The following is a 14,817-nucleotide window of genomic DNA, read 5'->3' as shown; positions in this document are numbered from 1 at the left end:
TGAATTAGAGAGGTTCAAACAATTGCTCTGTTAGGCCAGAGGGGACAAGCTGCCTGGAAGTGAAGAGTTAAATGGTGAGTATGAATTCACTTGGTGAAGAGGGGAAGGGAAGGCATTCCTAGCATAGGCAACAGCCTGAACAAATGCGCAAGTGTTTGTTAGCATGTGGGTTCGGGGGGCAAAAGGTCTAGTTGAACTGGAGCATAAAGGTTGGAGAAAGGAACATAGATATTGCAGTGGTCGGGGATGCCATGTTGTAGAGGCATTTGAATGCCAAGTGGAGGCTTTTGAACTTGACTTTGTCATTAGGGAACAGTTGAAGGTCAGAGTGATGTGGTCATGCCTGTATGTTAGGAATATAATTTTGAAAGTATATGAAAGATGACTTGAAGTTGAGGGAGATTATAGGAGGGAAGACCTGTTAGAAAACCATGGGAGCTTCCACAATTTGGGAAGGTTACATCCTTAGGGGTTCCTGAGGTCTAAGCTATCCCATAAGTTCTGGGTAGGTAGGAAGAAGTGGTTATCTGGGCCAAGAAAGACCGGGTCAGTTACTGGGCAGAGTACCTGCCCATTAGAAAGCCAGAACCCTCCTTTCAGAGTGGGAAGGCAAGGGCTTCAACAGGGTGGACAACCTTTGAAAAAGGACAGGAGAGTTTTCTGGGAAGGGGCCACTGGAACCTAAGTCGACGTTTAGGGCAAGGTGGTGCCCCCAAGTAGCAGAACCTTTTAAACTGCAAGTGTAAGATTCTGCAGGGCTTCTGGGTCACTGTGGGGGCTCGGCGGGCTGATGACATCACCCCCAAACAAACTAGCCGGGGCGACGGGGCCACCCCAAAGGAGAACAGGAAGTTACTTGTCAGAGGGCCAGCAGATTCCTCAGTGCATGTCATGAGAAGAGATCTAAGGTCTAGCCTGCATTCTAACACTTCCCAACTGTATGACCCAGGAGCAGGAAAAAGAGCCCTGGCTCACAAATCACATAACCTGGGTTCAAATTCAATGTCTGATCCCTGTGTGACCTTGGGGAAGCTCCTTAACCTCTCTGAGCATAAGTGTCCTCATCTACAGATGAGCAGGTTTCTTTCAAAGCCCCTTTCAGGTCTAGATTCATGATCCTATGTCCCTTTCTATGCTTCAGTTTCCTCTTTTGTAAAATTCAGTCAGTCATTCCCACTCTTCCAAAGAGTACCCCAGGCATAGGAGCTCTGCTAGTTAGGGGAAAGAACTAGACCTATTATTTCATTCTTATAGGAAGTTCCCAGTGTGGAAACTCCCTCTACTATCATGTTCTCGGCAACTTAGAGTCTTAGAGAGTTGCCTAGAACACAGAGGGGTTAAGTGACAGAGTCGCATGACCAACTTGTATCGGAGGCAGGACTTGAACCCAGGTTTTCCTGGTGCTGAGACTGGCTTTCTCTTCCCCATGAGATACTACCTCTCTCTGATATTTATTATTCACATTATTATGCCATCAGCCCCAGCCTCCCTTAGGCTGAGCCAGGAAGATGAGCTAACATCCATCCCAGGCAAGCCTGGCCTGGGTACAGAACTCGGCTGGTCCAGTGGTGGCCTCTGTATTTGGATGTTGGCTCATTTCCAGAGCAGGGCAACCACAGGAAGGAGGAAGTGAGACACTGTACCCAAGATCATCTGAAGGAACAGGGGCTGTCTGGCCTGTTGCAGAGAAGCCTTAGGGGGGACATGATAGCGATCTCCAAGTGATCTGTAAGTCTGTCTCATGGAAGGGCCCAGAAGGCAGAGCCACAAGTAACTAATGGGAGGAAGTTGTAGGGGAGGAGATCTCTGCTCCATATGAGCAGAGATTCTTATTATTAAAAATAAGAACTATTTAAAAGTGGAATGAGACTTTTGGGGATAGTAATTCTCTGTCATTGGAAGTCTTCAAGCAGTGGCTGGATGGCGACTTGTCTAAGGTGGTAGTGTTGCTTGGCCGTGGCTTGGACTAGTTCTTCCTTAGCCACTAAGTCCATGTGGAGCCTTGGGTAGTGGCCTTTTTCACTCTCAGTCTGTTTCTTCCTCAGGAAGATTGGCCTGTGAGGTCTCCAGGTCCCTTCTAGCTATGGCATTCTGTGCTTCCTTCCCCCAACTTCCTAGTAAAAGTTGCTTTTGAAAACTCCACTGAATGGAGACAGGACTTTGTCATCCACCTCCCTCACACCTTTCACCCAGAGCCCAGGAAAGCCCCCAGGAGATAAGCCAGGGAGAAGCTCAATGGCCACTTCATTTCTGCACCCCGAGGAGATAGAGGGCAGATAACAGGCTGGAACAAGCCAGGATGGGCTGAGATTGTAGATAGGTTTCATATCTGTAATTTTCCCTTAAGGAAATCATGCTAAGTGATGAGCTGTCTCTGTTTCCCCTTTCTCCATCTCTCAGTCAGCAAGTCTTTGCTGACGGGAAGGCAGTTGGCCAAGGCTTCCCCAAGGAGGGTAGGACTGGAGTTGGGGTGATCAGAGATGTTTTCTGGTGAGACTGGAGCTGGGCCTTGAAGGACAGGGAGATTTGAAGAGAGGGGGCTTGATGAGGGGGCTGAGGAGAGCCAGTGGTGGCAGGGCCAATATTAGAATTCTTATTCAAGGTTTTTTCCATGCTAGCTGCCGGAGCATCTGGGAAAAACCAGAGTAGTTTTCACAGTGTGTTCCTCAGAAGCCCAGGGTTCCGTGAGCTTGCCTGAGAGAACCTCATGGTGATGACAGACAGTCTTGATTCATTCTTGCTTTGTTTCCCTCTGCTTCTGTTGCAGTACTTCCCTGGGGCTGGAGTCGGGTCTCAGTGGCCTGTCAGCAAATTCACATGTGCTTGATGACCCTTGAGTACATTCTTCTAAGTCCAGGGTCACTGTGGGAAAGACAGGAGGAAGAGGAGTCTAAGGATTTTATATTTTATCCTGTGGGGTAATAGGGAGCTACCAAAGGTTTTTTGAGGAGAGGAGTAACAAGGTCAGGCTGATATCTTAGAAAGATGATTTTGGCAGTTGGTGTGGAGGGTGGACACCAATTAGGAGATTATTGCCTTAGCCTAGATGAGAAACTGAAACAGGCAGGGTTAAGTGACTTGCCCAGGGTCATATAGCTATAAGTTCCAAGGCCAGATAACTCATGGTTTCCTGACTCCAGGACCGGCACTCTATCTACTGCACCAGCTATGTACTAGACTCTGTTCTAAGGCTTAGTAGCCTCTTGCTTGTAGAATCCCCTGGCTGTCTTTGAAATTTAACTCAGGAATCACTGCCTACAGGAAGCGGGTCTTGATCTCCCAATTGATGGTGCTAGCCTACTTCGAGGTTACTTTGTACTGTATCACTTTGTGTCTATTTCAAGTATGATTTGCTTTGCTTTTCCATCTATACATTGTTCCCCTCCTATAGAACGTAAGCTACTTGAGGACAGGGACTGTTTCATTTTCATGTCATCAACACATTCGCTGTGCTAGGCCTAGCACAGAGTGCCTGGCATAGAATAAACACTTAGTAAATGAATGTGGGAATCAGAATAGATATTCTCTAAATTTCCTTCCTGGTAGTGTGGTGGATAGAATATGGGTCATGGAGTCACTAGCTGTGTGACCCTGGGCAAGTCACTTCAACCAGTTTGCCTCAGTTTCCATATCTGTAAAATTAACTGAAGAAGGAAATGGCAAACCACTAGTATTTTGGCCACGAAAACCCCAAATGAGGTCATGAAGAGTCAGACATGACTGAAACAACTGTACAGCAACAACAAAGTTTCTTCCCGGCTCTTTATCTTCTAGTTACTGCGTGTGTCTGTGTTCCTCAGTCTCCCCGATCTCTGTGTGGGGAGTTGCCACAGTGGTCCAGGCAGTAGCAGAGGAGCCTGAGCCTTGCATCAGAGCTGAGGGAAAGGAGGCAGAGACTAAGAAGGACACTAGATGGCAGAGGTGGCAGTGTGGGGCCAGCAAGGAGATTCCCATGGGGATAGGCAGATGGGCAGGACTACCCTTCTTCCAGCACTGTCCTATTGTTCTGAGACATCCTTGGAGGTTCAAGGATCATGGTACAAAGCAGAGTCTCCATGAGTTCATTTGGCCCATAGTATCTTTTTCTCCTATAGCCTCCCCACAGAAGAGGAGAAGTCACCGGCGTCTGAGCTTGATGCACCTTTGTCCCCTGTCTCCCAGATTCCCTCCCACCCCCCTCCACTTCCCCTCAGCGCCCCAGAAATCCCCCCGAAGCCCTCCCGCCTCCTGCCTGAGTTTGGTGAGTCTAATGTTTCTCTGAATTCCTAATAATCATTGTTTCTCAGGGTGCAGTGATTGTCCTTGACTGCTTTCCATTGGTATGGTGTGGAGACCTAGGAAAGAGCTAGATGCACTTTAAGGAAATGTGTATTTGGAGTATCCCTTAGCCTTGAAGAATTCTCCCCAATTAGCTTCTTTGCAGTTTTCTTGCAGGTTTCTCCTGGAGTCTTTCAATATCTGGAGACACCCCACGGGGGGAGACGGGGCAAACTTAGCCTGGGGCTATTTTTCTTCTTGAACTTTGTCAGAGAAGACACTAAGGATAGAAAATTGGCACCGAGCTCAACATTGCCTCTCCCTTAGCTTCAAAATTTGCATGAATGTTACAACTCTAGACCTACAGTCAGATTTCTTTTCGGCTCACTGCCTGGTTTCCATTTGGCTTCCTGGCTAGTCTGATTCCACTAGCCAGAAGCTTATTTTCCGTTAGTCCCTCTACCTGGTTTCCATTGGGTCTGCCTTCTGTCATGGCCTGGCTAGGAGGTCTGGACAATCATTCCCTGAGTTCTAGCTGAGGGATGTTTTCTCCCATCGTATCTTCTTTGACTGTCAAATTTAAAGGTGTTCCTCTGTTCTGGGCAACCTTTCAGTCCTGGGAGCAGAAACCCATCCCCTTGTAAGCTCCCCCACCCCATCCTCACCCTCTAAGCCGTTTCAGTGACAGGGATCATATACCCTCCTAGGGCAGCCCATTCTATGGTAGGACAAACCGATATTAAGGAATTTCCCTCCCTGTGGTTTCCCCACATTATTCTGAGTATCCTCTAGGGCCAAAGAGAATTTGCCTGTGTCTCTTTCTGTGGAACAGTCCTTCAAATGACTGTCGTGTTCCATCTCAAGTCTCCTCTTCTCCAGACTAAAACCTCGATCTCTTTTATCCAAACCTCATCTGGTCCGAGGTCTAGCTCCCTCTCCATTCTGGTTCATGTCTGGACAAGCTCTTGTCCTTGTAAATGTTCTCATCAGTTCTTCCACCAGTGGTCACTAGATGACCTTAGCCCCTGGCCCCACCCATGGTGTCCCCATTCCAGTGGCACTGACTGTTCTACTGTGATGGTGTGTTCTTCTCTCCTTGAGTCCATGGCCTCCTCGCCCCTTCCCTCACTTACTCCTAACAGGATGCTGCTGGCTGTGATGACGCCAGGAGTGGGCTGAACACCCTCTTTTTCTCTTACACTGCCTGTTATAAATAGCATTTCCTGCCCCACTCCACCTTCATGCAAAAAGGGCAGGATGAGGACAGCTTAGGGCAATGGAGACATTTCCTAGCATCGTAGGAGTTAGAGCGTAGAGAGGATTTTAGAAAGCACCTTGTCCAGTTCCTTCATTTTATAGAGAAGGAAACTCAGGCCCAAAGAGAAGTGACTTTTCTTAAAGTTTGAGCTAGGAAGTAGCAGAGTATGAATTCGAACCCAGGCCCTTTGACCCTAAATCAGTGCTCTTTTCACTAGTGTGTAGCTGCTATTTTTCTGGCATCAGTAATTCTGGCCCCTCCCCTGCTACTCCTCAAAACAGTGCTTAGATCAACCCTGAGTTTCCTAGATGACTTAGAAGGTCCTTGAACTGTTTCTGTGGCATCTGTTCCCTGGGTGAGGGAGCTAATTCAGCTAGGCCTGGAGGATAGGAGCCCCTTGCTGTGTACTGGGTGCCCCTGCCCTCCAGGCTTACCTCTTGTGCTTCTTCCACAGACGATTCGGACTATGATGAGCTTCCTGAAGAAGGGCCACCAGCCCCAAGCCCCACCCCAGTGATGGTCAACAAGGTGGGGACTATGGGGTGGGCTTGGGTGGCCAACAGGCATCTGTCGCCATGAAGACCGAATGTCTGTGTTCTAATGAGGCCATCTTTCTGTCTTTTTTGTCTGTGTGGGGCCACGTGTTTGCCTGTCTATCTCCACCAGGAAAGCTGTCTCTCTCATCTATTTGCCCAACCCACAGGGTGGGAGGCCTGAGAAAAAGGTGGGAGGGTTGAGTGTCTCCAGCTCTTAGCATGACGTTAGGTGGCAGAGGATGGAGGGTGGCATAGAGGAGGGGTCCCTGGGTCCACAGGGCAGGGTAGCTACAGGACAATATATAGCAAAAATCTAAGACTTGATTGTCATATGTAGCGCCTTCTGCCAGGATCTGGGGAAGATCCAAAATTTAGATGTAAAATACAGTCCCTGCCATCTTGGAGCTCACAGTCTGGTTGGGGGAAGTGGAAGATGAAGCATAGTAAATGTGGGAGATGTGAAAGCTGCAAACTGGACTGTGCCTTGTGCCTCCTCACTCACCCCCTCATCCTTCAGGAGAGACTGGGAAGCCTGAAGGAGCCTGTCCTGGTCAGCCCAAGGCCACTTGGCAGTCTGAACAGGACAGGGCCTTCCTCTCCTTAGATCCCCTGGGGATGGATGGTAGAGGCCAGGGATCAGGGCTTCCCAATTCCTATCTAAGCTCAGCTGCCAGTGGGGGTGGGGAGTAATGCCAGGGACACTGAACTCTGTGGGTATACATGTGCCAGTTTGTATCTGTGTTTATGTGAGTGTGGTGGGTGGGGGATGATGGGCAAGGTCATGTAGAGAAAGTGTGAAATTGACCTTGGCTCTTTTTAGGATTGGGGGGCCAGGTAGAGGGGTGGGGGGAGCCTGAGAGGGGAAGAGACTGATCAGGGGTCTTTTGTGGGGGGCAGGAGGAGCCATCCCTGCAAGATGTCCCAAGGACTGTGAGCGTGGCCAGTCTGCTGAGTGAAGGTGACGAGCTTGCGGAGGATTCCCACTACTATGAGGACATCCCCAAGTAGGAGCCAAGATCCTCCTTCCCTGGGTTCTTCCTGTTCCTTCCTAGGGGAGTGGCCTCCTCCTGACTGCCTTCTTCAGTATCCCTCCAGTGTCCATCAGGGGCTCCTGAAAATACCCACCTCTCCTTCTGACCCCCCTTCCCTGGGGTCTCCTCCTTCGATTGCTACTTACCTACCCTGTCCCTATGCTTTCCCCAGTGGCGTATGGGATGATGTTGGTTTGAGATCCCCAAGCAACACCCCAGCCCCAGAGCTCCCCCCAGATCCTATGGAGGGGCCGCCCTGGACCTCAACTCCTTCCACACCCATCATCAAGGTTGGCTGGCTGGACAAGAACCCACCTCAGGGGTGAGTGATGACCCTACAGTCTCTCCTGCTCCCCCATGCCCCACCCATGATCCCCTTGTTCATACTGTTTGGAGAATGTGCTCTGTTCATTAACTCTGGCTTTAAGATCTCCCATCAGTAGGGTTTAGAAATTTCCTATGGTGCTTAGAGATCTCTCTTTCATGGGCTTTGGGGCATATAGCAGGGAAGGGCTTTGTGGTCATCTGCCCTAGTCCCCTGCCTCTAGGAAGATCCCCTCCCCCACCTTCCCCTGCAGTCCTTCCCATCCTGACCTTCCATTTGCCTCAGAGTCTAGATGTGCTGTCTCATCTTGCCTCTTGTCATTCCTTCTGCCCCCCACAACCTTGGGATCTCTTCTTCAGTTGAAGGCCACCCACCTCTCCAGGTGGATGGCAGTGCAGCCCTCCTAGGTCCTCCCAGTGCAGGTCTCTATCCCTTGAAAGCTGTCTGTGGGTACCTAACCATGGAGCGGTAGACCCTGGAAGCCTGACTGCCTATGACTATCTTCTCCTAAGGCCCCACATATCCTACAGTGCCAGATCTTACATCTATCAGAAGCGATGGGTCAGGCTGGACTCAGATTACCTGCGGTATTTTGACAGTGACAAGGTGAGACTCCAGGAGATTCTGAACTGAGCCTTGACCCTGGCCCCTGACAGCCCTGACCCCACACTGAGTCTTGACCCAGGCACTGGACTGGGATCCAATTGTATCTTCACACTGAGCCCTAATCTTGGCCCCCAGAAGAACATTGAACCCAGGGTAGCTGGTGGCTCCATGGATAGTGTGCTAGGACTGGAGGCAGGATGTTCTGAGTCCAAATCCAGCCTTAGACATTTCCTAGCTGTGTGACCCTGGGCAAGTCACTTCACCTCTGTTTGCCTAAGTTTCCTCAACTGTAAAATGGAGACAATACTACCCAGCCCTACCCTACCTCCCATCTGTTGTAAGGATCAAATGAGATCATATTTGTAAAAAGCACTTAGCCCAGTGCCTGGCACATAGTAGGCACTATACAGTGCTTGTTCCTAACCCTATCCCATCCTATTCTGGTCACTCACTGAAACCTGATCTTGACCCTGGAATAAGGCCTAACCTTACCTCCAGATTGAGCCTGTGCCCATACCAAGGCCCAGTTCCTTCATTAGCCCTGCAGAGAAGGAAGGGATAAAGAAAGAAGCCAGCTGGGGGAGCTCTGGAGGGTTGGGCCTTCGGGAGCTAGATCTCTGAGTGATTCCCCCCTTGGGTGGCTCTTCTCCTCTTCCATCTCCCTCCCCCCTGATACTCTAGGATGCTTATTCCAAGCGTTTCATCCCTGTCTCCTCCATCTCTCGAGTTTCTGGCATCAGCGACCAGAAGTTTGAAGTCATCACACACAACCGCACCTTTGTCTTCCGGGCTGAGAGTGATGGTGAGGGGGGGTAAAGGAGAGCCGAGGAAGGGACATTGAGAGTCAGTAAAAGTGCTCCCCCCAAGCTATGAAGGAGGCACAGCCCTGTTCCTAGCACTGTCTTGCTGCTGTCCTTTCCCAGGCTGAAGGGGACACAGACCCCACATCCACAACATGGGCATCAAAACTGAGCTGAAGGAGCATGGGAAATTTAAGGGGTGGAGAATGAAGACCTCATTAGAGCTGGGGGTTAACTCAGTAGGGGTTCCTTGCAAGAAGTGATTGTTGATCAGGCAAGGAAAGAGCTGAGGTAAAAGGAGAGGAGGTGAGCCTGGGACCTCAGAACTGGATCTTCCCCTCCCCTTGCCCCATGTAGCCGAGAGGAAGGACTGGATGCAGGCCCTTCAGCAGGCCATGGAGGAGCAGCGGGCCCGGGCCCGACTCTCAAAGATCAGCCCCCTGGAACCTCACTGCCCTGGAATCCCGGACCAAGCTGGCAGCCTGGAGCTTCGAGGGGTGAAGAGCAAGCTCTATGTGGTAGTGACTGGTGACAAGGTGCTGCTGTATAAGAACTTGGAGGTGGGCATGAGTCCTGAGGAAGAGCCCAGTGGAGCCAGGGGAGCAGGGGAACGGGGCCAGAATCCCCGCTTCACTCTAACCTCATTGCTTCCTCCCATCCCCCCAGCATCCTCATCCCCCCCCGAATCTTTGTCCCCTCCTGTCAGCCCAATCCTCACCCCCTTCCCTCCATATGCTGTCTTGGAACTCTAATTCTAGCCTAATCTTCTTCCCAGGAATACCAGATGGGTATAGGCATCACTTTCATTGATATGAGTGTGGGCAATGTGAAAGACTCAGATCGGAGAAGCTTTGATCTCACCACTCCTTATCGGATCTTCAGGTGAGCTCCTCTGACTCCCAGCTCTGCTGTCCCTAAACCACTTGCTTTTCTCATTCCTGTCCCCCTCCTGCCCCCTGCCCCCCATTTTTAGGCTCCTCTTCTCACCCAAGTCTTGGGCTGCTCCCACCTCCTCCATCCTCGTCCCTCTCACCACCTCAGTCCTCAGATGACTCCTCTACCCCAATCCAGCCCCTTATTCTTTAGACAGCCTTACCCTCCACATCTTCCTTTATCAGGCCATTTGTCTCCTTCAGTTTTATCCCATCATCTTGAATAACCCGACTGTCTCACCTCCTCCATCCGCGGCTACTTGGCTCCTCTCCCACCTGGAATGACCAACTTTTCCAATGCCCAGGCCATCCAGCTGTACCACCCCTGTCCATTCTGATGTTGAACAAGCCTGGTGTCTTACTTCCTCCATTCTTTGTTTGTCACCTCTTCCAGCCTTTCCAGATGACCCCTCCCCTTTGCCTTTCCCTTCCGCCACCCTTGTGCCACTTACCTTTCCTCACCATGGGCACAGGCCCCCCCCGTCCAGATGTGCCCTCCATTATCTCCCTCAAGCCTTGCTCATCACCCTTATCCCTCTAGTTTCTCAGCTGAGTCAGAGTCGGAGAAGGCAGAGTGGCTGGAGGCCATGCAGGGTGCCATTGCAGAGGCCCTGTCCACCATGGATATAGCTGAGCAGATCTGGGCTGATGCCCCTAACAGACTCTGTGCAGACTGTGGGGCCCCCCATCCAGACTGGGCCTCCATCAACCTCTGCCTTGTGATCTGCAAGAAATGTGCAGGTATGTGACTCTTAGCCATCCCACTACAAACATGGGAGGTGGGCGTGCTCTTGGGGCAGCATCCTGAAGAAGGACAGCCTTGAAAAGGTGGCAGAATTCAGGGGGAAGAACTCTGGACTTCGGAGTCAAGAGACCTGGGAGTCTGATGTTTACCAGCAGTGTGACTTTGGGTAATTTGCTACCCTGCTGTGGGCTGCAGTTTCTTTATCATTAAATGGGAATAATGATATCACAATGTCTGTCACTGAAGGTTGTTGTGAGGCAAGTGTTCTGGGAATGACGGGGATTCTTCTTATATGATTCAGTGAGTCAGAAGAAAGAGGAAATGCCCAGAGTAGGCATGAGACTGTGTGTGGGAGAGGATGAGTTTGGTTAGAATATAGACTTTATGAAGAGGGTTCTGTGAAATAAAAATACCAAATGGTATAGAGCCTCAATGCCAGACTGAGTATAGCAAGGAGATATGGCTAGATGGAAGTGCTTGTGAAAAAGACCAGAAGGTCTTAATGGAACACAAGCCCCCAGAGTCTTAGGTCTGGAAGGAAGCGCAGAGGCCAGTGAGTCCAATTTTTGTCTTTGCATTCCCAGTGCCTAGCTTAATGATTGTGTGTTCCGATTCCTACTTGAGTAGGACTTTCTCTCTGCAACGTTTGATTCAATTCAATTTATTGAACATCTATTACAAATATTACCTCTGTGCCAGGTGCTATGCTGGGCACTGGGATACAGAGTCAAGCATGTCGCTGCCCACGATATGCCTTCAGTCTACTAGGAGATTATATCAGCCAGTTAAGTATAAAGTAATTTCAATGCAGGTGCTGAGGTGAAAAAGCTACTGGTGACCAGATGCTTCCCAATGGAAGAGCCCAAATGGCTTCTTGTGGGGGGTATCCATGAGCAGAGAGCCCTGAAGGATCCAGGGATCCTAAGAGAGGAAACCTGGTTAAGAGAATGGGGCATGGGTTCGAGTGAGGAAGGCCTGCACCCCAGACACATATTAGATATGTGAGTCTGCACAAATCACAGAACCTCCCTGGGCCTTGGTTTCTTCATAGGTAAAATGAAAGCGTTGGACTAATTACCTCTAAGGTCCTTCTAGCTTCTATAGGGCAGCCAGTGTGCTAGCACCTAGCCACTGGGACCTCATTGACATCAGAAGGGGTGCAACATGTTCCCAAATAAGTAAATGAAACATATATATATATATATATATATATATGATAATGACATCGTCTCGGGAAGTCAAGAAATCTTGTAGGCATCAGCACTTGGACTGGGCCTGGAAGGGAGTTAGGGATTCCAGAAGTTGGAGATGATAGGGGGAGGTCTATCAGGCATGAGGCATCCTGTGCAAAAGCATGAAAATGGGAGAAAGAATGTCTTATATGGGAAAGAGTCATTTTGTATGTAGAATGAATGGGGAGAGGGGTGGAGAATAACATGCAGTTAGCCCAGGTAGTTTAGAATCAGATGGAAGAGCTTTAAATGCTAAATAGAGGATTGTTTTTTATCTCTTTCTCTCTCTTTTTTTTTTTTTGAAGGGCACTTGAGGTTAAGTGACTTGCCCAAAGTCACACGGCTAGTAAGTGTGTCCAGTGTCTGAGGTCAGATTTGAACTCAGGTCCTCCTGACTTCAGGGCCAGTGCTCTATTCACTGCACCACCTAGCCGCCCCATCGGATTGTTTTTGATTTCAAAGACCATAGGGAGCCACTGCAGCTTTTTGAGCTGGGGAGTGACGTGATCAGATCTGTATTTAAGGAAATTCCCTTTGGCAGCTGTGTGGAAGATAGCTTGGCGTGTGGGGAGAGATTTGAGACAGGGAGACCAGCTAGGAGGTTTTGTAATAGTGTGGGTGAGAGGTGATGAGGGCCAGTCCTAGCTAGGGTAATGGTTTTGTAAATGGAGAGAAGAGGATGGATGTGAGATGGGTTAATTTGGCATCTAAGAGACTTGACAAAGAGTGGAAAATCACATTTGTGGACATAGTTGTGACTGAAAGAATGATGGTGCCCTCCACAGAAATAGGGAGGTGAGGAGGGAGGGGATGCTGCAGGGGAAAAAAACAAGACCGATTGCTGGGAAGTTTTTTTTTCTGTCCAGTTGAAAATGACCTTTCTTGACTAGAACCCAGATGTGTTGACTCCTAGGTCAGAGCTCACTCCATTGGATCACACTGCTTTTCTTTCTTTCTTTTTTTTTTTTGCTTTTTTGGAGGGGGGAAGGCAGGGCAGTTGGGGTTAAGTGACTTGCCCAAGGTCACATGGCTAGTTTTGTGTTAAGCGTCTGAGGCCACATTTGAACTCAGGTCCTCCTGACTCCAGGGCCGGTACTCTATTCACTGTGCTACCTAGCCGTCCCAATCACACTGCTTTTCTCCCTTGCTCACCTTCTTCCTTCCCCTATTTCTCTGTCCAGATTCCCCCCGTTCCCCCAATCTACCTCTTGCCCATGTATGTGTCTCCTACCTGGGTCAAGGGCAGGATATGAGAAAGGTGACTACTTGAGGGGAGGGAAGCATGTGAAAGGGGAAGGTTCCATACCTGATCAGCTGTGGCACTTGACACCCCTGTATCTCTCCGTCCCAGGGGAGCATCGATGGCTGGGGCCTTCTGTCTCCAAGGTTCGGAGCTTGAAGATGGACCGGAAGGTGTGGACAGAGGATCTGATTGAGGTGAAGACATCATTCTCTCCCTTTCCTTTCCCCAGAACTTTCTGTTTTTGCAACAGGGGGATGGACTCTTGACTACACTCAATTCTACACCTCCCCGCCTCCCCCCCCGCCCCGGCCATCGCCGCCCCTTCTTGCTCCAAGATCAAAGAAAGTCCAGTCCAAGAGGCAGCTGAGCCTGGAGACTCCAGCAACAGAGGAAGCCCCCTCCCTGGCCAGCCCCCAAGAGTGACCCTCTTGGGCCCAGACAGGAATATTTGGCTGGAAATCACTGGGGTGTATCTTGGGTTGGGGAGCTGGGGTAGAGGGCTTGTTTCCAAAATCCCGCCCTCCTCATCAGGAGACAGACAGATGCTCCCCACCCCCCACCCAAGCTTTGAGAACCTCAGGAATGTTATGTTCCAGATGTTGGGCGGGGTGGAGCTGGCAGCTGGAAGCTCCCTTTTCCCTCCCCTTCCTGATAAATGTCTGTCTTTCTGTTCCCTTGATGTCTCTCCACTCCCTAAATACTCCTTTCTCCATTCTATTTACTCCCTAAATGTCTGTGCATTTGTTTGTCTGTTCCTTTCCGAAAAATCTGTTTCCTAAGTAGATACCCATCTATCCTCTCTAAATATCTGTCTTTTATTTGAACACCTGTCCATCTGGTTATTTGCTTTTTAAATGTCTGCCCATCTGTCCAATTCTTGAATACTGATCTGTTTTTGCCCAAAGGGCTGAGCACAGGGTCCAGGCTCGGACAAAGGAAGTTTAAGTGCTGATTTAAGCTAGCCCTTTCCAGGCTCTTTGCCTCGGTTTCTCTTTTTGGAGAGAGGGACATGGAATGTCAGGAAGGGGTACTGATGCTGTTAGTGCTAGTTCCTGACCTTCCTTACCCCCAATTCTGTATTCTCAGCTCTTCCATCATCTGGGGAATGAGGCTGGGAAGAGGTTCTGGGCAGCCAACGTCCCCCCTAGTGAAGCATTGCACCCCAACAGCAGCCCTGGGGACCGACGGCACCACCTGGAAGCCAAGTACCGTGAGGGCAAGTACCGCCGTTACCATCGTTTCTTCGGCAAGCAAGAAGAGCTTGATAAGGTCAGCCTGAGTGTGTGCTCTGGGGGGTGGCATCCTTAAGACAGCTGAGCAGCCTGCCTTGTACCTTTGAGCTATCCCTGCAACCACCAACTGTGCCACCCCTGGACTGTTGGAGGTGCTAGAGACTTCTGGGTACCCTACTTGTGGACTAGGGCTTGGGATTTGAGGTTCCAGGGTGCAGAGGACGCTCAGGAGGTGGCCATGTCCCAGGTTATTAGCATTGATGTCCTCATGAGGCCCCCACCCCCTCACTGAACTTTCCTTGAATCCTTTTGTCTCTCTGGATGGGGTACCCTATTCCCCACCCCTCACCCCCTTCTCTCTACCCTGACATGCTTCTCTCTAGTCTCATCCTTTTTTTCTCCTAGAATATAATAAATACTAGTGATGATGATGATGATGATGATGAGTTTTAAGCTAGCAGCGACCTTAATCCAACCCCCTCATTTTACATATGAAGAAACCGAGTCACAGAGAGGTTCACTGACTTGTCCAGATACATGTCTGAAGTGCAGGCCGTCCTCACCCAGTGCCCCATTCTCCACCATCATCACCCGCTGATGTGGGCTGTCCCAAAAGTCTT

At 49.9% G+C, this 14,817-nt stretch overlaps 1 protein-coding gene across 7 annotated transcripts in view; it reads left to right on the top strand.

Annotated features, from left to right (window-relative positions):
* ARAP1 (ArfGAP with RhoGAP domain, ankyrin repeat and PH domain 1) overlaps nucleotides 1-14,817 on the top strand; it is a 119,375-nt gene that overhangs the window by 63,707 nt on the left and 40,851 nt on the right. For 5 of the 7 annotated variants that reach the window (XM_069070800.1, XM_069070796.1, XM_069070803.1 and 2 more), the window contains 11 exons: nucleotides 4,095-4,240; nucleotides 5,970-6,043; nucleotides 6,949-7,055; nucleotides 7,255-7,404; nucleotides 7,920-8,013; nucleotides 8,695-8,815; nucleotides 9,171-9,373; nucleotides 9,589-9,695; nucleotides 10,287-10,486; nucleotides 13,074-13,159; nucleotides 14,052-14,234. In XM_069070800.1, coding sequence (XP_068926901.1) covers nucleotides 4,095-4,240; nucleotides 5,970-6,043; nucleotides 6,949-7,055; nucleotides 7,255-7,404; nucleotides 7,920-8,013; nucleotides 8,695-8,815; nucleotides 9,171-9,373; nucleotides 9,589-9,695; nucleotides 10,287-10,486; nucleotides 13,074-13,159; nucleotides 14,052-14,234 — 1,471 coding nt within the window. The remainder of the gene's footprint in view (nucleotides 1-4,094; nucleotides 4,241-5,969; nucleotides 6,044-6,948; nucleotides 7,056-7,254; nucleotides 7,405-7,919; nucleotides 8,014-8,694; nucleotides 8,816-9,170; nucleotides 9,374-9,588; nucleotides 9,696-10,286; nucleotides 10,487-13,073; nucleotides 13,160-14,051; nucleotides 14,235-14,817) is intronic. The other 2 variants (XM_069070799.1, XM_069070802.1) reach the window with 2 other exon arrangements.

Source organism: Petaurus breviceps, unplaced genomic scaffold (genome assembly GCF_028583685.1).
Source record: "Petaurus breviceps papuanus isolate PSGF00001 unplaced genomic scaffold, PetGlider_PUasm1.0 90823, whole genome shotgun sequence".
NCBI lineage: Eukaryota > Metazoa > Chordata > Mammalia > Diprotodontia > Petauridae > Petaurus > Petaurus breviceps.
This window is presented reverse-complemented; position numbering and strand designations above follow the sequence as displayed.